We start from the raw sequence: 27616 nt of genomic DNA, 5'->3' as shown, positions 1-27616 counted from the left end.
TTATGCTACTACCATCAGCTGTTGTATCATCAATGACGATACGTGTGCCAGTGCCTTCAGCAGCGATACATGCCCAGGCCATAACACCCCACCAATCGTGTTTCACAGATGAGGTGGGATGCTTTGGATCTTGAGCAGTTTGTTCTCTCCTCCATACTTTGCTCTTGCCATCACTCTGATATGTTAATCTCCGTCTCATCTGTCCACAAGACCTTTTTCCAGAACTGTGGTTGCTCTTTTAAGTACTTCTTGGCAAACTGTAACCTGGCCATCCTATTTTTGCGGCTAATCAGTGGTTTGCATCTTGCAGTGTAGCCTCTGTATTTCTGTTCATGAAGTCTTCAGCGGACAGTGGTCATTGACAAATCTACTCCTGAAGAGTGTTTCTGATCTGACGGACAGGTGTTTGGGGATTTTTCTTTATTATAGAGAGAATTCTTCTGTCATCAGCTGTGGAGGTCTTCCTTGGCCAGCCAGTCCCTTTGCGATTTGTAAGCTTACCAGTGCTCTCTCTCTTCTTAATGATGTTCCTAAAAGTTGATTTTGGTAAGCCCAATGTTTGGTTGATGTTTCTAACAGTTTTATTCTTGTTTCTCAGTCTCATAATGGCTTATTTGACTTTTATTGGCACAACTTTGATCCTCGTGTTGAAAAAACAGCAATAAAAGTTTCCAAAGGTGATGGAAAGACTGGAGGAAAGACTAGGTGCTGAGAGCTCTCTTATACCTGCATTAAGGAGGCAATTAAACACACCTGAGCAATTACAAACACCTGTGAAGCCATGTGCCCCAAACATTATGGTGCCCTGAAATGGGGGGACTATGTATAAACACAGCTGTAATTTCTACATGGTGAACCCACAATGTATAAAAATGGCTTTTAATAAAATCTGACAATGTGCACTTTAACCACATGTGATTTTTTTTCTTCTACAAATTTCAAATTGTGGAGTACGGAGGCAAATAAATAAATGATTTGTCTTTGTCTCAAACATTATGGAGGGCACTGTATACGAATTTATGATGTGTGTAGAACTAGAATTAGTCTACATATATCAGCAATTTGGAAATCATAACAATGTAATGATTAAATTTGATATTGGACTGGAGACGTGAATTCCAAAGCATTAATTCCAAATGATGACTGTAAATTTAAGCCAAACAAAATATATGCACCAAACCTAAAATTATTTCCATTTTAAAATACTAAAGAGTGCCTCAGGGCAGATAAACAGATTGCTTTAAAGTGCAGATGATTGCAGACTTTTTCCTTTTAGACTGCACTAAATATGTTCCTGTTAACATCATGACATCAAGGGAAAATTTGTAAGTGTTTTGTCTTCACCAATCCATCCTTTAATGTGGTTTTCTGATTTTAGATCGGATCAGAATTCATTAAAATGTTTCTTGCAGCTGCACATGATCGTGTTCCAGCGTTTTTAAAAAAAACCTATTGTTTATAAAAACTGGACTGATTCAGATTGAACAATTAAATCAGTAAAGTCTGAGATTGGACTTTCAATTCGGGTTGTGTTAGTGATTCTCAACCATGTTGATGTTGTTGATCAATATATTTTTTCCTTGCTTCTGGTTGAGATGAGCGAGATGTCACTCATTCATAGTGACTGCAGCACTGCGAGGTTGATGGGGAAACTGATGTTCCTATGGGAAGTGATATATGTGATTCCAGACCCAATGCAAAATGGTTGACTCTTAACCACTATTATACAATTATATATAAAATGGAATGAGCATAAAACTAGACAAACTACCCAACATCATCATGCCAATGTTACACTGAGTCCAGTTAACCTTGCAGAATTCTTCTTGTGAATATTTTGTTGGGAGAGTTGTTTCACAGGAAGTTGAGCAAAAGCCTTGCTTGTTCATAATTGCAGAAATGTATGTGACAAACAATATTCCAGATTGCTTTATCTTTATCCCAGGTTGGCTCTGACTCACCAACGGTGTTGGTGATGTATTGTATGGGAAGGAGGGTGTAGCATATGAAACTCTCACATCGTGAGGTTGTCTCGAACTTTGAAGCTGACTGAAAGAATTATTGTTATCAATAAATTGAGCAGGTGTGCCATGGAATGATCATTTTAGAAAATACCATTTCATGAATAAATAGTTCGGGGACATCCCCAGGTTAACATTGTGTTCTGTTTCTGAGTATTGTTTGTAACCCAATCTGTTCACAAATCATAAATGACCCATCCTACAGTATATTTAACTAAAAGCATGGGCTTACCAAAGGCAAGGTATAATTAAAACAGTGCATTTAAGTGAAGCAGATATTTCCAAGACCTGAGTTCCCGCTTGACAAAAGATGCCTGCAGCCCTTGGCAGTTGCTAATGCATCATTCCCATCTCCCATGTGCTCATTTGTATTTACTGGCTGTTCGTAAATTAGGCGTTTGTTACCTAAGGGGATTGTCAATACAGGTTAGTTACCAGTTAGGCTGTCCAACACTGTTTAAAACCATGTGAAAATTGTTGCTGCAGTTTGTTAAAGTATATGCCCCTACTTCTGCTTGGAGGGGGAAAGTAGAATGCATTGCACAATGAATTTACATTGCTGATAAATAATTGTGAACCAATATATATGCTTTGCACTTAATAATTCCACCGCAAACTAGTAAATCTCAATTTTGAGCTAATGCACTCTTGAAGTGAAGAATATTTTTAAAACATTATTATGTAAAATAAAGAATTTTCACAGAAATTGTGCACTTTGTTGGAATGTGTGACTATCTGCTATAGGCTGCAAAATTCAAAATGTCCTTTGTATCAAGTACATTTATTCTATATTTTTAACTATTTTATTTGGAAATGTAGTTTTTTTGCAGGGATTTGTGAGGAGCAAGTTTGTACTTGTTATTTTTTCTCCATAACTTTGTGACTAGCAGGTTTGACCAATAGAATTTAGAGAGGAAAATAATTTATTCTAAAAGAATAGAACTGTCAGAAACTACAATGCAGTCATGTACATCAAAATAATCTATATTACTAAAAGTCTGATCTTGACCACTTCCTGTTGTTCTGTATATTGATTTTAGAAAAAACGTTGCCACTTACGGCTGTGATTTTTGGCCATCTTACTCGGAGCCCCTCCGCTGTGCAGGACGAGGATTTTTCCCATCGATGAAAAATAAAAGAGTTATTAGTGTTTAAAAAATGTTGAGATCCTCTCTCCTGAAGGCCACGCCCCTTCCGGAGAGACTATAAAACCCGGATGTGTTGAGTGCTTCAGTTAGTCTCTGCAAGATGGGGGAGCGAGTGGGTCACGTCTCTCAGTCTGAGCTGTAAATAACACTGAACACATGTCTACTAAACTGTGAGCATGGTTTTACTGACCTTGAGTGCCCTTAATGTGGTTGGTTTGAAGTGAAGCACAGCAAGTGGCTGTTGGTGGTGGTGGTTGGTTTGCAGCGAAGCACAGCAAATGGCTGTTAGTGGTGGTGGTTGGTTTGAAGTGAAGCACTGCAAATGACTGTTGGTGGTGGTGGTTGGTTTGAAGTGAAGCACTGCAAATGGCTGTTGGTGGTGGTTACTTGACAACTTCCTGTTTACACTGTATATTGATTTTAGATAAAATGCTACCACTTCTGGCTGATTTTTGGCCATCTTACTCAGTCCCCCTCCGCTCATCAGGTGCAGAGGATTATTCCCATCAATTAAAAATAAAAGTGTTATTAGTTTTTAAAAATGTTGAGAATCTCTCTCCTGTCAATCACGCCATGAAGGCCACGCCCCTTCCGGTTGGAGGCGGGGGGATTATAAAACCCGGAAGTGTGGGTGTGGCTCAGTCTCTGCAAGATGGGGAGAGGTCACGACTCTGTCTGAGCTGTGAATCAACTGAACACACTGAATGTCTACTGAACTGTGAGTGTGGTGTTTATGTGGTGTTTTGTGTGGTTTTGTGGTGGTTTCACCCTGCTTGAAATGGCATGAAACTGCACTTGCCTTTGGTGGCCTTGCACCCTGCTGGAAATGACATGAAACTGCACTTGCATTTGGTGGCCTTGCACCCTGCTTGAAGTGGTATGAAACTGCACTTGAATTTGGTGGCCTTGCACCCTGCTTGAAATGGAATTTCAAGGAATAGCCGTGAGTCAACTGCCAGCCCACCAGTTGTGAGTGAACTGCCAGCACATCAGGCTTGAGTGACTGAGCTGCCACCCCAATAATCTATTTAGCCCACAATGTCCAAACTAGCCCTCTGGAAATGAGTCCCTTCATCCCACAACACCCATACTCCCCCACCATAAACCCCCCCCCCCCCCCCCCCCCCACTGGCCACCAATATTGGAATTGACGGTGAGGTGGAATATTGCGTTGGGGGACCAGCCCTCCTGTGTGAACATGGGACCCAACGGGTCCCACTTAGTCTAGTATCTTCTAAATATTAGAACTCTGTTTCATCATGCTTAATTAAATGTTTAGTGACATGAATAAATTTTATGCAATTGGTTATCAACTCATAATTTTCATTTTGGATTATGAGTGCAGTGTGAATGTTTTGCCTGCATAAACTCAGCTTTTGATTGAAACACGTTTTCAATTATTTAATCTTGAAATTTTATTCATACTGATGTCGTGCCAACATTATTTTGATCAGTTTAAATACAATGTGATGAGATTAAGTTCTTGATTCCCTCAAAATGGAAAATACCAGCTTTCAGAGCAGAATTGGTGCATCACAAAATTGTGTTTGTTTGGTGATGTTCATTTGGTTTGTCTTCTCCTTAGGTCACCCTGTTGTGGTTTCTCAGCCTACAGTGGTGCAGCTTCAGCCACAAGGCATTCTTAATTCTCATCCTGTGATAAATGTGGATGGTGGAACCAGTCCCGTGGGCACAATGCCGGTCAGAATCCTGACGCCAGCCAACAGCAGCATAATGAATGAAAAAGTTTCAGTGACAAATGCAATTATTTCAACTGGGATTAACAATAAGAAGCAAGATGTAAGTTTCACTTTTCTAATTGTTTTTTTTTTTTTGCCTCGGCGATGTACCTACCAGGCTATTTTCTACAATTGTTGACATTTTTGTGCAGATGAGTTTTGCAGATTGCATACATTGTGCAAGCACAAATAGAGGTGATGTGGTTGTTCCGTCTCAACCTGCTCAAAAAGAAGCCTCAACCCCCAATGTCTCTTCACTAACCTTCAATTCCTTTTGTAAACTCTTATAAGGATGGGTCTTAAAACATGCATACCATTGGCCAGCTGCATGTTGCAGTAACAAGATCTAACGGTCCTCTGAGCAAATAAATCTGTTTTGAATTCTCAATTGGATTTATTTGAATCTTGCTTAAAATTAACCCATTTTGGACTTCCGGTGGCGCTATGGAGTAGGAGAGACTCGCGCCAACTAGCTCCGTGAAAAAAAACGAAAAAACGGGGGGAAAAGGCAGATCCTACCTGCAGAGAACGGCACCGATTGTTTTGCAGTAGGCCCGTGACGTCATCAGGGGCGCGACACGGCAGTATGTCGACTCAGCATACTCCCCCCAGGACAAAAACCGGCAAGACTAAAGAGGTAGGCCCAACTGAAGCCTCGGCCTCAGGTTTAACAGCATCCCGAGAAGACATCTCAAAGAAGAAGAAAAAGACTGAGATTGAAGAATTTAAAACGTTTCTTACGGAGGAACTTAAAAATCTTAGACAGAGCTTTAAAGAAGAGCTGACATCTTTTAAAAAAGAAATTAAAAAAACAAATTAAAGAAGATGTTACAGAGATTGTACATGAAGTCCTTGAAGACTGGAAATTAGATATGGAAAGAAATATGACTCAAAATGTTGAAGAAGTAAATGAAAAACTGAATATGATGGAATCCAGATTTGATTCTAAACTTGAACCTATCTTCCAGACATTAAACCAACACCACAAGATTGTAAAAGAACTTGAGGAACTTGCTGAGACAAGCACCGCAACTACAAAACAACTCATCACTGAGAACCAACGCCTATCAAAGTTATTGCGTCAAATAACCGAAAAATGTACAGACTTGGAGGGACGACAGAGGCGTCAGAACTTAAGAATCGTGGGCATCCAGGAAGGCAGAGAGGGGACTCGTGATCCCCGTGAATTTGCTGCAGATGTACTGAAAACAATTTTGAACCTGGACCAGGCGCCATTACTTGCCCGAGCGCACAGAGTGCCGAGACGTCCCCCAAAGGTGGGCGACCCTCCAAGAATAATGATAGTAAAGGTCCAATATGACCATGTATTGGATGACATGATGAGGAAAATTGGCAAAAGCAGAAATCTTGTATATGAAGGAGACAAGATTAGCGTATTCAGAGATTATCCTGTGGAAGTTGCTAAGAAAAGAGCATTGTTCACAGAAACAAGAATACTGAAGAACATAAAGAATCTGAGATATGGACTGTTATACCCCGCAACACTAAGAGTTAGTTACGAGAAGAAGGAATACTTCTTCATCAAGTACACGGAAGCATTTGAATTTGCCAAGAACATCGAGGACAAGATCGAAGATTGAAAAATATTCAACACTTAACACCTACCTGGATACTGCTATCTCGCAGAGAAGATATGGAACTCTAAACTTTAAACTATTATATTTAAGAGTTGCCTAAAATTCGCAATAAGAATTGGGTAAATATCCTGCAACGGATATATAATACTTACATTTTAGTACTAACGTCTAACAACTATTAATAATCAAGAATACTAACTAACACTAACTATTGATAATAAGATTATTTAGATTATTTAAGAATTAACTAAAAGTATGAAATATAAGTAAAGTGTGATTCAGGTATTTTATAATGAAAAATGTATGGTGGCTCTCTCTCTGATGTTTTTGTTTTTGATTATTCTTTGATAAATGTTTATATTATACAAAACTAACATTTCAATTTGAGACTACTAATTATACCATTAATGGAATATAATCATTATTTCTTTCCCCCTCACAAATTGTTTGCATCGAATTGGAAACTTTCCTTTCAAGGAAAGTACGGAGCTAGTATTTTTAATAACCAAAAGCTACGGAAGTCCATAGATGCTTAGCCACATTAGGGTGGCTATCACTAACTGCACTAATTGTAGTTGTAGTTGCTTTTCTTTTTTACTTTCCACACTTTACTAACCCAATTTGCTATCACTTTTTTTATCTTATATCATATTATATTTTGTATTTGGAATGGAATTGCATATTTTATTTAAGGAAATATGTTCGGATGGAAAACAGACGTGACCTAAAATTCATCTACCTGATGTTCAAGTATAAGGTAGGGTTGAGTGTGCTGAATCATCTGCTCTACCACTTAATCACAAGATGCAAGACATGAATATAAAAATTGGGGGTGAGGGAATTAAATTCTGTAGTTGGAATGTTAAGGGAATTAATGAACCTATCAAGAGAGGCAAAGTGTTAGCTCATTTAAAATCATTGAAAACAGATATAATATTTCTCCAGGAGACACATCTTAAAAAGGAAGCACAACACAGATTGAAAGCAAAATGGATTGCTAAAGCGTACCACTCTTCATTCTCACATAAATCTAGAGGTGTTGCAATATTAATTCGTAAAGGTATACCCTTTAAACATATATCAACGATAGAAGACATTGAAGGCAGATATATTGTAATAATAGGGGAGTTATACTTAAAAAAGTGACTCTCCTCAATGTGTATGGACCAAATTTTGATAGCCCTCTGTTTTTTAAGAGAATTCTTAACAATATCCCGGAATGTACACAACAAAACTTAATAATCGGTGGAGATTTAAATTGTACATTGGATGCTTGTTTGGATAGATCATCAACTCAAAGAAAACTAAAATCTCGATCAAGTGAATTTTTAAATTCATACATTAATACTACTAATATTAAGGACGTTTGGAGAATTGAAAATCCATCGGGCCGAGAATATTCATTTTACTCACCAGTAAATAAAACTTACTCAAGGATAGACTATTTTTTAGTAGATTCAAAACTTATCCCATTTACCTATAACTCGCAATATCATAACATCATAATCTCAGACCACGCTCCATTAACATTTATGATCAAACTAAACGGAATGGTAGAGACACAGTCACAATGGAGATTTAATCCCCAAATCTTAAAAGATAAGTTATGTAATGAATACCTAGTAAAACAGATTAAAATGTTTTTTGAGGCTAACGATAGCCCTGAAATCTCTGCTTCCCTTCTTTGGGAAACATTTAAAGCATTTGTACGAGGAGCATTAATTTCTTCCCAATCATTTTTTAATAAAGAGAATAGGGCCAAACAACAGAAACTGGAAATGGAAATAAAGCAATTAGACACAGAAAATGCAGCAGCACCATCCACGATAAAACACAATAAAATTGCAGTATTGAAATATAAATTAAACAAGATATATTCAGACCAAGTTATAAAACTTTATCAACATACAAAACAATTAAATTTTGAATTTGGTGATAAACCACAAAAACTATTAGCGCGTCAACTTCGCAAATTGGATGGGGAAAAAACAATATACAAAATTAGAACAGACAAGGGAGAAACATTAACACTGCCTAAAGATATTAATGATAGATTTCTACAATACTACCAAAAATTGTATTCATCTAAAATAACAGAACAATCAACGGGAATGGAAACATTTTTACAGAATTGTAAGCTTGCGGGTCTAGATCAGAAAGAGAGAGAATTGCTAGGGGCTGAAATTACGATAAAAGACATCGAAGAGTCAATCAAATCTTTAAAAAACGGAAAGTCTGCAGGCCCCGATGGTCTAAATTCTGAATTTTATTAAAAAAATTATGATTTGCTTTCCCCACGCCTACAGACAATGTACAAATACGCTTATACTCAACAGAAACTCCCAGAAACTCTAAATGAATCTACAATCATACTCATACCAAAAACGGACAAGGATCTTGAAGACCCAGGGTCATACAGAGCTATAGCCCTCTTAAATACTGATCAGAAAATATTAACTAAAATTCTATCTAATAGATTGAGCTTAGTGATCAGCAAATTAATACATCCCGACCAAACAGGGTTTATCCCCAAACGGTATTCATTTTATAATCTGAGAAGATTATTTAATATTATATACTCCAAAAGAATCCCTAATGCAGATCTAGCAATTATCTCGTTAGATGCTGAAAAAGCATTTGACCAGGTAGAATGGCCATATTTATTTTCGGTGATGGAAAAATTTCAACTAGAAGTACTGTACATGGGTTAAATTGTTATATTCTAATCCAACAGCTAGAATATTAACAAACAAAATGTTATCAACTAAATTTAATCTCTCTAGAGGCTGTAGACAAGGATGCTCACTATCCCCACTATTATTTGCTCTTGCAATCGAACCCCTAGCAGAAAGCGTTAGAAACCATCCAGGAATATTTGGATACAATACTAGAGACACAAGGAATAAAATCTTCTTATATGCAGATGATGTACTAATATATATTACAAAGTTAGAAACTAGTATTCCAAACCTATTAAATCTAATAACTCAATTTGGTCAGTTTTCGGGGTATAGAATTAATTGGAATAAAAGCGAAATCATGCCAATAACAAAATTCAATTTACATACAATACAACAATCCCCTTTTAAAGTAGTTAAAGATAAATTTAAATACTTAGGAATCTATGTAACTAAGACATATACCTCTTTATTTAAACTAAATTTCCCACCCTTACTGAATAAACTACATAAGAATATTCAATACTGGAAAACACTCCCCATTTCTATGCTTGGGAGAATTAATGCTATAAAAATGATTTTTTTACCGCAACTGCTGTACCTACTTCAATTAATTCCGATATATATCCCAAAAACTTTTTTCAAAAAAGTAGACTCCATTGTTACAAGTTTTGTCTGGGATTATAAGAATCATAGAATAAGTAAAAAACATTTATGTAAGTCAAAGATAAATGGAGGTTTGGCTTTGCCAAATTTCTTCTTTTATTTTTGGGCAGTCCATATTAAAAACATGAATTTCTGGCTGGAAGAAATGGATCAACAACCAGATTGGTTAAGGATGGAAAAGGAAGACTGTCTACCTTTTGAAATTGGACCGATCATATTTGCCCCCACAAAACTGCACAAAAAAACCTAAAAAGAAAACCCCATAATACATAGTGGAATACGAATTTGGAAACAAATAAAAAAAGATTTAAAATTGAATAATATACCACTCTGCCTTCCCATTGTAAATAATCCTTTATTCAAATCATCCTTTATGGACAAAGGTTTCACACAATGGAAAAATTATGGAATCAAAAATATAGGACATCTTTATGGGAAAGGTACTTTTCTTTCATTTCAAGAGTTACAACAGAATTATGGACTGCACTCAAATAATTTCTTCAGATATCTACAAATTAGAGATTATGTTAAATCTAATACACAAGTCTACAGGAATAGGGAATCAGAAATTATTGATGAATGTTTGAACAAGCATCCTAATACTGAAAAACTAATAGCTTATATTTATAACACCCTACTAAACAACGAGGTACCACCGACCGAACCATATAGATACAAATGGGAAAATGAAATAGGTCACCCTATAACGAAAGATATGTGGGACGAAAGTTTACAACAAATACATCAATGTTCATTAAATGCCAGACATACTTTAATACAATTCAATGTCTTACATAGACTACACTACTCTAAAATAAAACTAAATAGAATCTTCCCACAAATCTCTCCTATTTGTGATAAATGTCTACATCTAGAGGCTAATTTAACACATACGTTTGCAAACTGTATAAAAATTAAACATTTCTGGACTGATATTTTTGAAATAACTTCAGAAGTTATTAATACAAAACTGGACCCAGACACAAAATTAATAATACTTGGAATATCAGAACAAAGCTTAACACTCACAACAAACCTACTCGACTACAGTAGAATAACCGGAAAAAAATGAATATTAAAATTTTGGAAAGGCCCTACAACCCCCACAATTAAAATGTGGATTACGGAAATGTCGGAGACCCTATACTTAGAAAGAATTAGACTTGTCTTAATGGACAAACAAGATCTTTTCCATAAAATTTGGGCTCCATTCATTAACTATCTGAAGGGATAGATTGGCACAGCACGAGGACCCAGCTGAAACTTGAACTCCGGATCAGATGAAAAGCTATACTTTATAACCTACGAACCTATCTCCATTGACGTATTACAGGTAATCCATTCCACCTCCCTTGTTTTTCTGTTGTTTTTTTTTTCTTTTTTCTTTGTAACTTTCTACCCTCTCTTTCTCTCTCTTTCTATAAAAAATAGAAACACTAGAAACAGAAGTAATTGATATGGAAAATTTTAATAATGTATGACTGATGTATATGAAAAGTTTTTTTACTATAATATGTAACTATATTTTATAATATGTCTACTTCTAATAAAAATATTTTTTTTTTTAAAAGAAAAAAAAAGAAAAAAAAATGAAGGAGAGAGTTAATTATGTCTGTGAGTTACAGCTATTGGGCCTTCAAACAGCTTAAATTAAGATGCCACTTTTATTTTGAAATTTACTGATGGGTGTCCTGTTCAAATGTAGTGAACCCAAAGGTTTGCAGAGTACTAATTTTGGAATAATTGCCTGATTGCTGAATAAATCTTAAGTGAAAAATGAAGATCTAGTACCATCTGGATCTTAAAATAAATGCAAATTAATGCAAAGTTGATTTTCTCTATTCACATGGTTTTGTGGTGTATTAAGGGCCTGTCCCACTTACGCGATTCTTTCGGTGACTGCCAGCACCTTTCATAGTCGAAGCAGGTCGCTGAAAATTTTCAACATGTTGAAAATCCAGTGGCGACCAGAAAAAGGTACGACTCTTTGGGCGACTACTCAGGACCGCACAGGCGTCACCCCGCGACATGTGTTTTTATTTTGCAAGTTTAAAAACTGATCTAAAAACAAACTAATGGAGACATGCAAATTGGAAAAGAAAAGCTAAATTAATGCATGCATTTTGTTACTTCAGTGGCAGTGATGTAAAATGGTGCCTTTTGCAGTTGAAAATTGAACCTGAATTTGGAGGCGCAGGCCTCTGAAGCAAAGTTTTATTTGGTAATGTTTGGTTCTTCAATGCTTAATTGTGTTACCACGGGTTTTACATACATTCTCTGTCCAAACTACTGTTCATGTTCAGTTCATGTTTAGTTTCTAAATAGGCCCTTCGGCCTCCAGGGTGAGTCCAAGCTGGCCATTGATCACCCGTTCACACTTGTTCTATCTTAGTCATTGTTGATTATCCAGGAAAAGAGGAAGCAAGTTTATAGATGGCATTAATTGCTGATCAGGAAGCAATTAAATGATCTAAGGCTGCCAAATTTAGGAATTTGTAGAGAAGCATGAAGAAAACCAGATGAGAGATGAATGTTATTCATTTTGTTCCGATTTTAACATTTTGAGCCAGATGCAGTGGGTCAGGTTGTTTAGTTTGAAAACGAAGCAGTAAAGCAAAAGAACAAGTCCTCCAGCCCACAATGTCAGCGCTCAACATGATGCCAAGATTATCTCTTACCAACTTGCATATAATCTAATTCCCTCGGGGGGGGACGATGACTATGTATAAACACAGCTGTAATTTCTACACGGTGAAACCGGGTCTTTGTACCAAACATTATGGAGGGCACTGTATAAAGTTCCAAATCTTTCCAGTCCTGCAATTCTGGCCTCTTGCTCTGCCATTGGTGATTATCCATTCAGTTTCTTGGGCCATAAACCTAGAATTTATTTGACATAATGTGTCTTGCTCTCTCTCTCTTCCTTTAGCCTATTGTTTATAATCTCACCCAGAGTAAATGTTTGGTCTACTCTCTTGGTTTCACATTTTCTGGTTCATAAGCACGAAATAAATGTATTTGTAGTCAGATTCCTTGTTGAGAACTGTTCATGTGAGATCATTTGCACCTTTGATGAGAAGAAGGTGCTTGTGATTCCATTGAAGGCCTGCAGGAAATGGGCTTAAGATGTTGTATTGACGGACATCTAATAGGTTGTGAATGCAAAGCTTGTTCCACGATTTCAGTGTTGCATCCAAATTTGTGCATTTCATCCAGGCGGGAGCTTTGATGTTTTGCTGTAGTATTTGGTGGAGATTTGGGTATGCTGTTATGCTGGCACTAATTTGTGACAATTGTTCAGCTGGTCAGTTCATGGTGTTGACAGGCATTCTCTATTTTCAAATAAGAGATTACAAAGTGGTTTGGAAGAAGAACCAATGAGCAGGGTGTACTGTCAAGCCAGCAAAAGGAAATGCCAAGCTACCAGTCAGAAACATTATCAAGAAAGTAGATTTTAAGTTTCATGTGGTATGTTTCTGTAGCAACCTTTGAACGTGCTGTCAGGCACTTTTGGAAATGAACAAATAAAAAAAACTTAAATAGTGTTCTCTTGTTCATCATTTGTGTTTTTCAACTCTTGATATTGGTAAATAATTTATCAACATGTTTGACAGGTCCGGATCAGAGAATATGAACTTTGCATTAGACCCCGTTAGTTTTTAGATAGTTTTAGGCTTGGCTCAATTGAATACTCGAAATTGTTGCTGTGATTTTCCGTCAAGTAACGAGTCTGATATGAAGTTTGTGCATTTCTTTGCCAATTAACTAGTTTAATTTGGCCTGTTGACTGAGCACACTGATGGTTTTCTTTTGCATGTTCCTCTGGTTTAGTTTTGTAGAATTGAAGAGGGAATAAAGGGTAAGGCTAATTTGTGTCAGAGACCATCTGTGTTGCATTTAATAGAAAAACGATCTCAATCCATTTGCCAATATGGCACTGTCCAAAAGTGCCATATTGGCTGTAGTTGGCTGTAGTTATGATTTAAAAAATGGCTGTAGTTATGATTTAAAAAAGTAAAACCTTTTTGTAATTGGTTTTCGAGTAACTCTTCAAAATATTTTCAGTTTAAACCGTGATTTTACTGATTACATTGTAAAGAAGGCACAGTGATCTCAGCGAGAGCAGATTTCAATAGGTTAAAATAATGAGTTGAGTTTGTGTTATGGAGGTCAGAATCCTGCTGGTTCATTAGGCCTTTCTTTCACAAAGTGATGGCTGCGGTCTCATTGTGTTAGCATTATAAGTGCTGAATTTGCAATGTATTTTTTAAATATCATCAGCTTCCTTTTTCACTGATGCATTTTAATGGCCGATCTATTATCTGTAAGTCCTGAGGGAAGCAATTGATATGAGGGAAATGGGTGGGTAGTGCAAAGATATGTTCTTTTACTACAAAATCTTTTGGTCTCCAGAGAGGAGCGGAGATGCAAAAAATATCCAGACCTTGACATGAACACATGCCTGGTTTGTGAGAACTAAACCATGAAGTAAGCAAGCAAAACTTTCCCATAAGAATAGCCAATATTGGATATCATAATTAAAAAAGTATAATAATGTGATGTCAGTATTTCTTTCTCATCAAGTAAACTCCCTCAACCTTGCCACAATAAATTCCAATTAGTGGAGATGAAGTGACCTGAAGGCGTTTTCTGTCTGTCTGTCTTTATTGACATGAAAAGACTATTCTTGACAATTAAGCATGAAAATAATCACCTATGTCTTTTTCAATCTTTTTTTTAAATGAGCCATAAAGTAACAGTTGGCTGGTTGGCTTTGGGCCTGGAAAATGTGACAAGCTCTGAATTGTAGAAATTGGGTGTGGCTGACACCAAGAGGTCCAGGTCTCTGAGCTGACTAGAAATAATGGTGGTTGCTTGAGATCATGCCTTCTGGCTTGGTACAAGCTCTGTCTTTGTTTCATCTATGCTTTTGGTAAATATTTAATTGATGACTGCCATTCCAGAGAAATTGTCTGTACATGAAATAAAATTGAAAACAAAATAGCCCAGGCCAGCTCTGGGAATAATGATTCTTCCCTCAGAGGGATATGATGGATAGGGAGAGCTGTGTAGGTCTTGAGATGGGCTGCTTAAATCAGACCAAGCTGCTTGAGAGATTTCAGAAGCATCTACCGAGTGATGGAGACAATTATCACATGATAAATCGATGAGGGTCATAAATATATTGTATAAATTATCATGCTGATAGAACACTTGACTCGGACTGTTGGAAAACTTGGCAACTACAACTACATAAAGTGCTGGTGTAACTCAGCGCGTCAAGCAGCATCTCTAGAGAAAAAGGATAGGTGACGTTTTGGGTTGTGACCCGTCCTACATAAAAAGTATGGAATCGACTTGATGGACTGATGAATGGCCTAATTCTGCGCCTATGTCTTATGCCTTGTGGAAAAGGCACAAATTAATTTAAATATTTTCAGCTGTCATTTTTATGTTCTCGTACTTTTTTAAAGTTAGCTGGAATGCCTAAAATCTTGATGCAAGAACAACATTAGAAGATGGAAAAGCATCAAAAGCAGACTTCTTCCTCAGGTTTTAAAGCTGAGGAAGAAGTCTGTATCTCTCTTGTGTCTAATCTGTGGATTCAATGTCTCCTAAAAATTGTATTTCACAATCCCTGCTCCCATCTGCTACTCATGGTGGTGAATGGACTAAGTGTACAGCTGGATGTTTTCCAGTGCAAGAAAGTGCTCTAATAAACATTAGTGACTCATTTATGAGATGTGATCAGATGAGATTAGTTACCTTCCCTGAGTTATTAAAGAAGAGCAAGAATAATGAAAGCAGGACTGAACAAAATTGGTATCAAAATAATAAATTAATTTGTTGAATAAATATTGAAATTTATTTGTTGTCAACTAAATACTGATGTGATTCTATAATGGATAAAACACTACACTAGCAAGATCAGTTACTGGCAAAAACCTAAGTTGTGCGTCTAACTGTTTCCACAAGATTTAAAAACTTGGATGAGTGACAGGCAGATTACATGGATACATGGCAGAGAAACATGCCATTTGGCCCAGCCAGTGTTTTTGCTCTGCTCTGGCCTCCTCCTGTCTATCTTCATATAAATAAACAACATGACTGTTAATTATTACACACTTTGCAATGTTGTCAGCGATCTCCTGGGACACAACTGTCAATTTACTTTTAACTCTTCGAATTGCTCTCTTTGGTGAATCGGTGGGGAGAGCGGGGCGGTGCAGGGAGTGGAGGTGTACATTGGTGTGGTGCTTTATTGGGATGGAAGGGTCAATAATTGGGTGCAACATGGTCAGTGCAAGAATAGACACCTCTCAGATACATATTACAGTTCTACCTATATATCTGAACACAACTATAACATGAACAGAACCCAAAAGGTACCAGACTATAATATACACAATATTGTGTATTGTGTATATATTACACAATATTTGTGTAAATATTTTACACTATTATTATGTTTTCACTACAGTGTAAATATTTCTTCCAACAGAGCTGTCCTCTTCTCAGTCTGTTACTTATATTCCAGTGAACCTCAAAATGTGTAACCAGAAACTTGTTAAACCTCTTCCTTCAAAAACTGTGAAGCTTTTCTGAGAAAGGTCATAAAAGCTATTAGTTGTTATTGGAGCATAAAACAATCCACCATAGGAACATTCCCATTGGCCCACAATAGCCACGCTGAACAAGATGCCAAGTTAAACTGAACACCTCTGCCAGCACATGATCCATATATCTCCATTCTCTGCATTTCCATGTGCCCATCCAAAATCCAACCCTGGCAGCATGTTCCAGGCACTCGGCATTCTTTGTGTGTAAAAAAAATAATAATTTGCCCCAATTTCTCATTTGCCACTTTCACAAAGGTATGCCCTGTAATCTTTGTTATTAACATCCTGGGAAGAAAATTGTGACTATTTACCTCATCTATGCCTATCATAATTGTGTATACTTCTAGCAGGTCTTCCCTCAGCCTCCAATGCTGCAAAGAAAATAAATCCAAGGTTGTCCAACCTCTCATAGCTCATACCCTTTAATTGAGGCAGCATTTTAGTAAATCTCTCCAACCCTCCACATTCTTCCTGTAATGGGGGTAATCAGAACAGCACACAGGACTCCAAATGCAGTCTAACCAGTCCAACATGATTTCCTGCCATATTATTCCCTGGAATATCTCTTCTTCACTTTTTAAACAAATGAACAACATGGGCTACTCTCAAGTCCATAGCGGCCTCGCCTGTGACGAGGGAAGATGCAAAAATGTTTGTCAAGGCCCCTGCAATTTCCTCTCTTGCCTCTCTCAATAACCTTGGATGAAAACCCCTTAATGTTTTCACCTTAATGCTCTTCGAAAGACCCAGCAACACCACCACCTTGGTCACAAACTGTTCTAGTATGTATTATTAAAGAGATGGTGAAATGGAGGTTCTGGATGCATGACAAAATAAAGATTAACTCTCTTGCGCATCATTAATTGAGAAATTTCATGTTGTTTTATTATTTTGATTACCTGTTCAGTGCCATCCCCGAGTATTCTCGGGTCGGAGTATACAAGTGAAAAGAAATCTTGGCAGCGAACAGGTTAAAGTCAGCATAATGGTAAATTGATTGAAAACTAGATTCAAGTCCTTTGCGATCATATTCCGACTTGTCAGCAGTCAGTGCCTGAAACCCAAGATTCAATTGTGAAATATTGCATTTTGATGGATGGACATTCTTTTGTGATTTATGAACATTTGGGCAACTTTACAAAGAATGAAACCTCCCACTCTTTCAGCACTGAATGATGTGTATCCTGTGTTAATATGAAGACAAGAGATGGACCTGTTGATCTCCCTCACTGTATTAAATGGTATGGATCATTCAGCTTCCAAGTCTGTGAGTGAGAAGAAGTTAAAAAAAAATTGGATGCTGGAAACACTCATAAGATGTCAGTCTATGTGGAAAGAGGATCAGTCATGATTTCATGTCTGAGATCCATGGTCAAACTGGGAAATGGAGCGATGCAAATTACTTTTGTTTATTAGCTTGAGATAGATAGTTTAGTATATTTTGGAGATGCAACAAGCCCCACGGCCTACCGAGTCCATGCCGAATCACCTCTTCACACTAGGTCGATGTAATCTCACTTTTGCATGTACTCCCCACACAAGGGGAAATTTACAGAGATCAATTAACTAACAAACCCGCAGGTCTGGGATCTGGGAATCCGGATCACCCAGGTGAAACCCATGTGGTAACAGGAAGAATGTACAATCTCCACACAACAGCACCTGAGGTCAGGATTGAACTTAGGTCATTGATAACGTGAGGCGGCAGTTCTCTCAGCTTTACAACTGTGCCATAGATAAAAATAAGTCGTGGCTCTTATTACTTCATTGCACTGTCATCAGCTTATAAAGTGGAGCACTTGAATAGGACAGTTGAGGAACCCCACACTTTTCATACATTGAGAATAAATGGAGTGTAAAAGATTTTCGGATGCAGACTTTAAATAATTATAAATAGCAATGCATCTTAACTAGGCCAATAAAAATGTCAACAAAGGGCAAGGGTATATTTCGAAAGGAATAAAGCTAAAAGAAAAATGATGAATTTGGTTACTCCACACATGGAACAAATCACAGTTTTCATCTCCATATTATGATTTAAAGGCACAGACTTTTGAGAAAGTGCAGATCACATTTGCAAGTTTGTTAACAGAATTAAAATGACAACTACTCGAACTTTGCTGTGTCACTTGCAAGAAGCAACCATTTAGTTGTCTGTAAAATCATGAATGATTTTCAGGGTAAAAATTGAGTATTATTTCTGTTGTGCCTGAGTTCAAAATAATCACCACGTGCAGAAAATGATCACCAATAAATCCAATGGGGAATGTAGAATGACGATCTTTATCCAGTGTTCAGAATGTAGATCATATTTGAGTAGCATAGTCATGTCAAGAAATAATTCAGTTAAGTGATTGGGAAAAAAGTAGAATAATATGCAAATAAAGTGAAGAAACTTTGTGTGCCCTTTTTGTTATTATGTGGAGGTTTCTCTCACACTTTTGCATGCTTACACTTGGCGCCTTGTCCTGGTGCTCAAGTATGCATGAAAAATTTGGAGTGGCACGGTAGCACGATTCGCTGCTATCTCAGCGCAAGAGGCCAAGGTTCGATCCTGACCTCAAATGCTGATTGTGTGGAGTTTACACATACTCCATTTGCGTGGATTTTATCTTGGTGTTCCGGTTTCCTCCCATATCCCAAAGATGTATAGGTTTGTAGGTTAATTGGCCTCTGTAAAGGGGCTGTCCCACTGCGGGGACCTAATCTGCGAGTTTAGACGAGTTTGCCCTCGACTCAAACTCGCAGCATGGTCGACACAAGGTCCTTGGAGGTCCTATGAGGTCACGATAACTATCCTTCATGCTCGAGGGAAGTTCCAGAATACTCGTGGCCTCAGCTAGGTCGTGGAAAATTTTTCAGCGTGTTGAAGCCATTTTTGCGAGTAAAATTTAGTCGGCATTGTTCTTTTTGACTCGCAGTGCAGTGGAGTGGGGTAGCTATTTAGTTACAGGCAGTCGAAGGCAGCCGTAGGCAATCTCCTTCGCTGACCGGGCATTTTAATTGGCTCATTCGAGTTTTCAGGACCTGGGAAAACTGACCGGTAGGTAAAATGCCTGTTAAACATTATTATACTTCTTAAATGTGTCTCCACTCCTTCTCCCCCCCCTTCTTCTCCACCCCTTCTTCTCCACCCCTTCTTCTCCCCCTCCTCCTCTCCTCCTCCCCCTCCTTCTCCCCCTTCTCTTCTAACCCCCCCACCCCGCGCTCTCTAAAGGACTTACCGTACACTGTGGCAGCCGTTTACCTTCCTCTTCATCGCGGGTATGAATTTCAGACAGCGCTCCCCACTTTCCCTGACCCCCACCTTTGCTGTGTGTGTCTTGGTGTGTGTGTGTGTCTTGGTGTATGTGTGTCTTGGTGTGTGTGTGTGTGTCTTGCTTCTAATGTGTTTGGAGTGAATGCAAAAGTGGGCTAGCAACTAGTTTGAAGAGGTGATCAATGGTCTGCGTGGGCTCGGTGGACTTAATGACTGTTTCATACTGTCTTTCAATCAATCGATCAAAAAGAAAAAACACAATAATCATAGAAGAATATTACGAAAAATGTACATGACCCATAACAGATCAGGTGTTCCTCACGACGCATTGGTCAGACGCAGTTGGTAATGTTGCGGTAAAAATGCCTCTTTTTGAGTTGTTAGTACCAATACTTTAATGTTATTTTTAACCCGGCGAGCATTAAGGATCAACCTTGAAGAACTTTTGATTAAGGTAGCCCCCTGTCTGTTAGCCTGACACAAATCTACACCATTGTCAAGAGGATAGATAACTGTTCCCTGACTATCATTGACCTTGAAATATAGCTTTATTAGTGAACCCATCACAAATAAACAACTACCGTGACTAATTTCTCCCCAATTGTGTTAATTTGTTGTGAAATCACATAATCACAGGCATTATTTGTGTACAGTCGATTCAATTGTTTAGACAATTATTTCTCTTAATCCTATTCTGAGGCTATTTGCTTAATTAATTCTTCTGTCATGGATGTCTTAAGTTATTAACATCACAGTATCTGTTCTCCATATGTGTCCATTTAATTTATCCAGAGGAACGATAATCTGGCCAGCCAATTGAAAGAGCATCAACAGGCACTTCATCAAAATTAGTTTTAAGAATGCTGTCTCAATAACAGTAATGTTGATCATTACTGTTACACATTATTTTCAAGCAGCAAGAACTTGGACCTTTTTAACTAAACTCCTCATAATTCACCCACAACCTAACTCTAACAAAATGATGATATTTAACACAGAACTTCGCAGCTCGATACTGGTCAGTGTTATGATGTCAGTATTATTGCAGACAATTTGCACATGGTAAGAAAGTCACAAACTACATTGATAAAGACCAGGTATTTTTCTTATATTGTTCATGGAAGGATAAGTGTTGACCAGGACATTCAGAATAACTCTCCTACCTTTCTTTGGTGTAACAATGTGGGTTTTTTCCTATCTATCTGAAAGAGTTGGCAGCCAAGGGAAAGAAACTTTATGGGCCTGTCTCACTTCGGCGATTTTTCAGGCGTTCATCGCGGTGTGTCTCTATCACATTGGCTTTGAACCGTGTGAATTTCACTCAGACAGCGCTCCCCCCGCTTGCCCTGTCCCCCGCCTGCATAAAGGGCTGGTGAAGGTGGGGGGGGGGGGGGGGGTGTGTGTGTGTGACTACGGGCGCTGTCTATATGGAGTTTGTACGTTCTCCCCATGACCTGCGTGGGTTTTCTCCGAGATCTTCGGTTTCCTCCCACACTCCAAAGACGTACAGGGGTGTAGGTTAATTAGCTTGGTAAATGTAAAAATTGTCCCGAGTGGGTATAGGATGGTGTTAATGTGCGGGGATCGCTGGTGGCGCGGAACGTTGGGGCGAAAGGGCCTGTTCTCTAAACTAAACTATCGCTAGCCCGGGAAAAGATAAAAATAAAAAATTCGAAGTACGGTTTCTACTGAATGTGTATTGCTTTTGCACCATCGTAAAGTTGAAATATCGCAAGTCGAAGCATCGTAAGTCGAGGAGCATCTGTATGTGTAGATGGGGCATCTTGGTCAACATGGGCAAGTTGGGACGATGAGCCTGTTTTTGTGCTTTATGACTATTCCCCCAACGCAATATTCCACCACTCACACATAGGACCCAACTGCGCCGGCGCGGCTGACGGGTTCCCGTTATGACGCCAGAGATCCCCATTGTGACGCAATTGAATTCTTAATGAAATTGTATTTTTTATTTAAAAAACCTAAACACAATGTTAGCTGTTAATGAAAATGGAAGAATTTGATTAAAACTGAGTTTTTGTTTAGAATTTTAAAAAATCACAATTTTTTAAAATGTAAATGAGACTCGGGAGCCCATTGTGACGTCGAACAGGGCAGGGCAAGTGGAAATTTTTTTTTGTAAAGTGGTTATTGTAAAGTTTAAAATGTCAATAACTTGTAAAATATACCATCAATCTGAACAAAACTTGGCTATTGAACACTCCAGGACAATGGTGAGAAAGGTGGGCTGAAATTTGTAGTGCTATCGAGTACCGTTTTGGCACAGTTTCCAGGACTCACATGCAAACAAACAAATACGGGGCCTCATTGCGCTCCGGTCCCCCAACGCAACCCTTTCCCCCAATGCAATATTCAACTACTCGCCCATAGTCCCCAACTGCGCAGATGCGGCTCATTTCCCCTCATCCCCATTACTCCCTCCCCCTTCTCTTCACCCCCCCCCCCTTTCTCTTCACCCCCCTCTTCTTTCCCCTCTCCTCCTCCCCTCACCCACTCCCTCTCCTTTCCCTACCCTCAGTCACTCCCTCCCTCCATAACCCCTCTTCCCTCCCTACCCCCTACCCCCTTCCTCTCCCTCTATCTGTTTAAATAACATTAAACAGCAATCATCTCCTCGTCCCCTCCCCCACTCCCTCCCTCTCATTACAACAATGTAACAAATCTCTCATTGCACTGGGAATCCTCTCTTTGTTAACATTGTAATGGATTTTTTTTTAAAGAACAATCTTTTATGTAAAGATTTGGGATCCTATTGTGACGTCAAAAGCTGCTAACTCAGTGCATGCAAGTGATTTTTGTCAATGTGAGTTTTTGTAAAGTTTAAAATGTGTCCCCAACGCAACCCCATCGCCAACGCAATTTTCCACCACTCACCCATGGCCCCCAACTGCGCAGGCGCGGCTCATTTCCCCTCATCACCCAGCACTCCCGCCCTCTTCACACTCCTCCCCATACTCCCTCCTCACCTTCCCCACTTTACCCCCCCCTCCCTACCCCCTCCTCTCCCTCCCTACCCCCTCCTCTCCTTCAATCCCCCCACTCTCCCTGCTCAACTCCCCAGGATCTTTCCCCTCTAATTTATGTAAATGAGATCCCATTGTGATGTCATGGTGAAAGCTGCTGTGTTTTTTAAAACAGGTTTTTTTTAATGTAAATGAGATCCCACTGTGACGTCATACCCTGCTAACTGCCACTGCAAGGTCAAGTGATTTTTCTCAAAGTGGGGTTTTGTAAAGTCTAAAATGTGAACAACTTGTAAAATATAACATTAATCTGAACGAAACTTGATAAAAACACACCACATGACAATTGTGGATAAGGTGGTCCAAATATTGTAGCGATATCGTGTACCATTTTGGCGTTGTTCGGGGAGCACATGGGCATGCATGCATGCAGACAGAATCACAAACAAGATGAGAGTTTTAGTGATAGACAGACAAACAGTCTATGACAGGACAAGATTAAATGACTAATCTTTGACAAGTCAAGATTAAATGATTTAAAAGAATGGCATGCTCAACACTGCAGTAGATCCTCTCACTGGAGTGTCAAACTAGATTTATTGTTTCTGTATCTCTGGAATGAGACTAACTTAATGGGTTTGATGGGACTTGGATGAATTTATACATTTGGGAGTTCAATGATTTGAAACAATAGGTCCATTTTGAAATAATTGGTGCATTTATTATTGCTTTATATTAAGCCCAATATTAAGCCCAATAGTTCATTTATGTCAAAGGTTTGAATTGTGTTCAGTTTGGCAAATCAAAATTGTTATATTTTGGTAGCTTGCTTAAACTTCTGTACAAGTGATTTGGCAGACATAAATTTTCAATTTTCCAGGCACACAATGTTTTTGCCGTAATTCTGCTCTCCCATGATTGTGGTTTTCGGGTTTTTCGTGGACTTGGGAAGCAAAAATTTCCAAAGTGTAATCACATAATTTCCATTTTGTTAGTGTTATTTAGTGTCCTGCTGTGCTGCTTCACCATTTATCTTTGAGGCTTCATTGGTTTATTGCCACATTTGGTTAATAAATCTCTGTGATATGATAATAACTCATTTAACAATGAACTCATGCAAAAAGTGTTGCAAGGTGGTTCATGTTGGATAAAAGAAAGCAGCCCCGAGGATTTTTCCGATCGATGAAAAATTAAAAAGTTTAGAGTGTTTAAAAAATCTTAAGATCAGCTGATTGGTCCTCTCGCCTGTCAATCACCACGATGAAGGTAACGCCCCTTCTGGGGAGAGGCAGGACTATAAAACACCGAATGCCTAGTCGTGAGTCAGTCACTCTGGAAGATCGCGAGGGAGAGTCCACAACTGTGATTCTAAGCTGTGAATCAACTGAACTGTGAGTCTGCAATGTACTTGCAATAAATTTGTTAGCCCTTAATGACAATGCAATAAGTTGTTTGGCAATTTGGTGGCCTGCACTCTGTTTGAAATGCTATGGAATTGAATTTGCTGGCCTGCACTCCGCTTGAAATGGTATGAAATTTAATTTGCTGGTCTGCACTCTGCTTGAATTGCTATGAAACGGAATTTGCTGGCCTGCACTCTGCTTGAAATGCTATGAAACTGAATTTGCTGGCCTGCACTCTGCTTGTAATGCTACAAAACTGAACTTGCTGGCCTGCACTCTGCTTGAAATTGAATTTGCTGGCCTGCACTCTGCTTGAAATGCTATGAAACTGAATTTGGTGGCCTGCACTCTGTTTGAAATGCTATGAAACTGAATTTGGTGGCCTGCACTCTGCTGGAAATGGAATTTCAAGGAATAGCCGTGAGTGAACTGCCAGCCCACCAGCCCTGAGTGACTGAGATGCCAGCCCACCAGCCCTGAATGACTGAGCTGCCAGCCCACCAGCCCTGAGTAACTGATCTGTCAGCCCACCAGCCCTGAGTGACTGAGCTGCCAGTCCAGCAGGCCTGAGTGACTGAGCTGCCAGCCCAAGAATCCATTCGGCCCACAACACCCATACTAGTGCTCCAGAAAGCCCCCCTCCCCACTGGCCACCAATATTGGAATTGGTGGAGAGGTGGAATATTGCGTTGGGGGGGCAGCCCTCCCGTGTGAAGCTGGGACCTAACGGATCCCACTCAGTCTAGTTTTACATTATTGTTAAAGAATGAAGAGGTGAATTAAGAAGTGATGTTGGGTGTGGTTGTATGAAAAAGTAGGTAAAACTTGTTTAGGATTGAAATGATGATGAGGATTTGGAATTTGCACCTTGGTGAATTGTTCATAGGTGATAGCAGAATTAGGCCATAAGGCCCATCAAATCAAACCAATCAAGAATCCATCTATCCACACCCAAACTAATCAAGAATCCATCTATCTCAGCCTTAAACATATCCATTGATGGCCTCCACAGCCTTCTATGGCAATAGATTCACAGATTTACCACTCTGGCTAAATACATTTTTCGTCATCTCCTTCCTAACGGAACATCTTTTTATTCTGATGCAAAAAACCTCTGGTCCTAGACTCTCATACTAATGGAAACATCCTCTCCATGTCCACACTATCCAAGCCAATGTGGTCATGACTAAGCATGATTGAGCTGCTTTGTGTATTTGTACATTTGTACTAACAGGCAACAGAGACCAATTCCTTTGCAAGAACCTTGCTTCAAGCTCATCCACGTTACTTCTTATACTTTGTGCTTTCATATATAATACTTTTAATCCATTACTCACCTCACCTTTCACATTGATTCCTATTTCACTTGGCCATACACTCCTATCCCTTTGTGAGCTTTCTGCCCCATTAATTCTGGTATCTTTAAATTTTCCGATACTCTATTTTCCTTTAACTCCATCCTTGTATTTCCAATTTGTCTCCTTCCCCCCCCACTATTTCGTTTAAACCCACCCGTGTAGCAGTAGCAAACCTGCTTGCCAGAATGCTGGGCCCCCACCTGTTATTCATTACTGCTTCACATATCAGGTGATATGTGAAGCAATATCTATAAACCAAATGATTTGACAGCTGCACAAGGTGTTTTAGGGGAAATTACTCAGTACAGGGAAAAGTACAAATGGAGGGTCCCACTTGGTAAAATCCAGGCTACTGTTCCTTTGAACTATTAAATGAATAGATGTGGTTGACAGATTTACATGTTCTGATGTTGGCCTTGAACATGATTATTCCTCGAGTAATTTAATTTCCTTGAGGTTGTTTTTGCACCTTTCATAGGAAAATTTCTGTGCTCAATTAACAAATTTCTCTGAAAGTTGAAGATGAAAAATATATTTTGGATATCAGATCAAACCTTTGCATCTTTCTGCTTCTATTTCTATAAAAGGTGTACTCTATTAGTTTATATCAGTACACTAAACCACTTCTATTCACCCCTAAGCAGTGACAATGCCTTAAAATGTGTAAATTAATGTCTGTGCAAAGCATAGTTGAGAAGCATAAAAATATTATACAGGGCCCACCCTAGTCGTTTTACCAGTTCCACAGTTCCCCACATCGTTTCTCTCTGGAGATCACACTTTCCCTAGCCATCACTGGACCTACCAGGCACTTCCCTGCCTGGGGTTGTTTTAGCTGGCCCTGATCGGTCCTGTTCCTTTCACTCTCCAGCTCTGCACCTTTCATGTTACTAAAAATGTACTATGAAAAACAGAAACAAGGAACTGCAGATGCTGGAATCTTGTGCAAAGCACAGTGCTGGAATAACTCAGTGGGTCAGGCAGCATCTCTGGAGGACATGGATAGATGATGTTGAGATGAGAATTTCCTTGTTTCTGCTTTATAGCACATTTATAATAATAGTAATATAAAAATCCTGGTCCAGGTTACTGAAGACATTGATCATCCTCCTTGGGGATTCATCGAACAATCAATATTGGGATTTTTTTGCATCCTTGCCTTTTGCCATCGACAGATAACTGTTTATTCTTCCAGTAATACTGAACTATTGTATGTGGTGAATGAGAAATTTCTTTATTTACAATTTGTAAGGGGGAAATTGAAAATTTGACGTTAGTTTTGCAGAATGGCTGTGTTGCCAATGCATAAAATTGATATTGTTTTGAACTTAAACTAAATCTCTTACAGTTTGGTAGAAGCTATCAAAACCTTGTTTCAGTTTGTTCAAACCCAAGATTTTATTCATGTGAAGATAGGAGTAACTTAAACTGCCATAAAAAATGATTGGTGCTGTAATCAAAAACCAAAATACTGATTGAATTTGAAAGCAAAACTTGCCAATGAATGCTGTTAAATCTCAACATGTAAAAGGCAGACAAAGATGGGAAGACACTTAACATTAAGTGATGCTATTTAAATTAATGAAAAACAGTTCAATTATATCATTTTAATGACATTGAAAATGAGAGAAATGCCATTTTTGATTTTACAAAAAACTTCCAGTTCTTAATCTCTTTGTACATTTTCTGCAATACTAATTGTCATGCTTGAAGGAATGAAACTGCCTATTTGCAAACCATTATGCGTGTTTTTCATGAACTGTTTCCTCATTCGACCTGTATTCTCGAATGAGAAAAAGTGTGAGCTTATCCACTTTGGGGGAACTGAGGTATTTTGTAATTGTTGGGTATTGACAGGACTTGGATGTACATATACACAAATCACAAGAAGGTTTAGCATGCAGGATCAGCTAGCAATTAGGAAGGCAAATAGTACACTGCAAGAGGATACGATTGCGAAAGCAGAGACATCTTGCTGCAATTAAATAAGTCCCTGATGAGGCCACAAATGGAATATTGTGTACAGATCTGAGAGAAATATACCAAAATTCTGGAGGAAGATACAGAGTTGATGTTTCCTCTCACTGAAGTGTCTCAACCCATAAGTCATGAACATGAAAAAGCTAGATGAACAGTTTTTTTCCT

At 38.6% G+C, this 27616-nt stretch overlaps 1 protein-coding gene across 2 annotated transcripts in view; it reads left to right on the top strand.

The window, feature by feature from the left end:
• Positions 1-27616, top strand: part of atf6 (activating transcription factor 6) — a 226792-nt gene that overhangs the window by 37742 nt on the left and 161434 nt on the right. For both annotated transcript variants that reach the window (XM_033028393.1, XM_033028392.1), the window contains exon 7: positions 4755-4969. In XM_033028393.1, coding sequence (XP_032884284.1) covers positions 4755-4969 — 215 coding nt within the window. The remainder of the gene's footprint in view (positions 1-4754; positions 4970-27616) is intronic.

Source organism: Amblyraja radiata, chromosome 10, assembly GCF_010909765.2.
Source record: "Amblyraja radiata isolate CabotCenter1 chromosome 10, sAmbRad1.1.pri, whole genome shotgun sequence".
Lineage (NCBI taxonomy): Eukaryota > Metazoa > Chordata > Chondrichthyes > Rajiformes > Rajidae > Amblyraja > Amblyraja radiata.
Note: the sequence above shows the minus strand (reverse complement) of the source record. Positions and strands in the feature narration are given on the sequence as shown.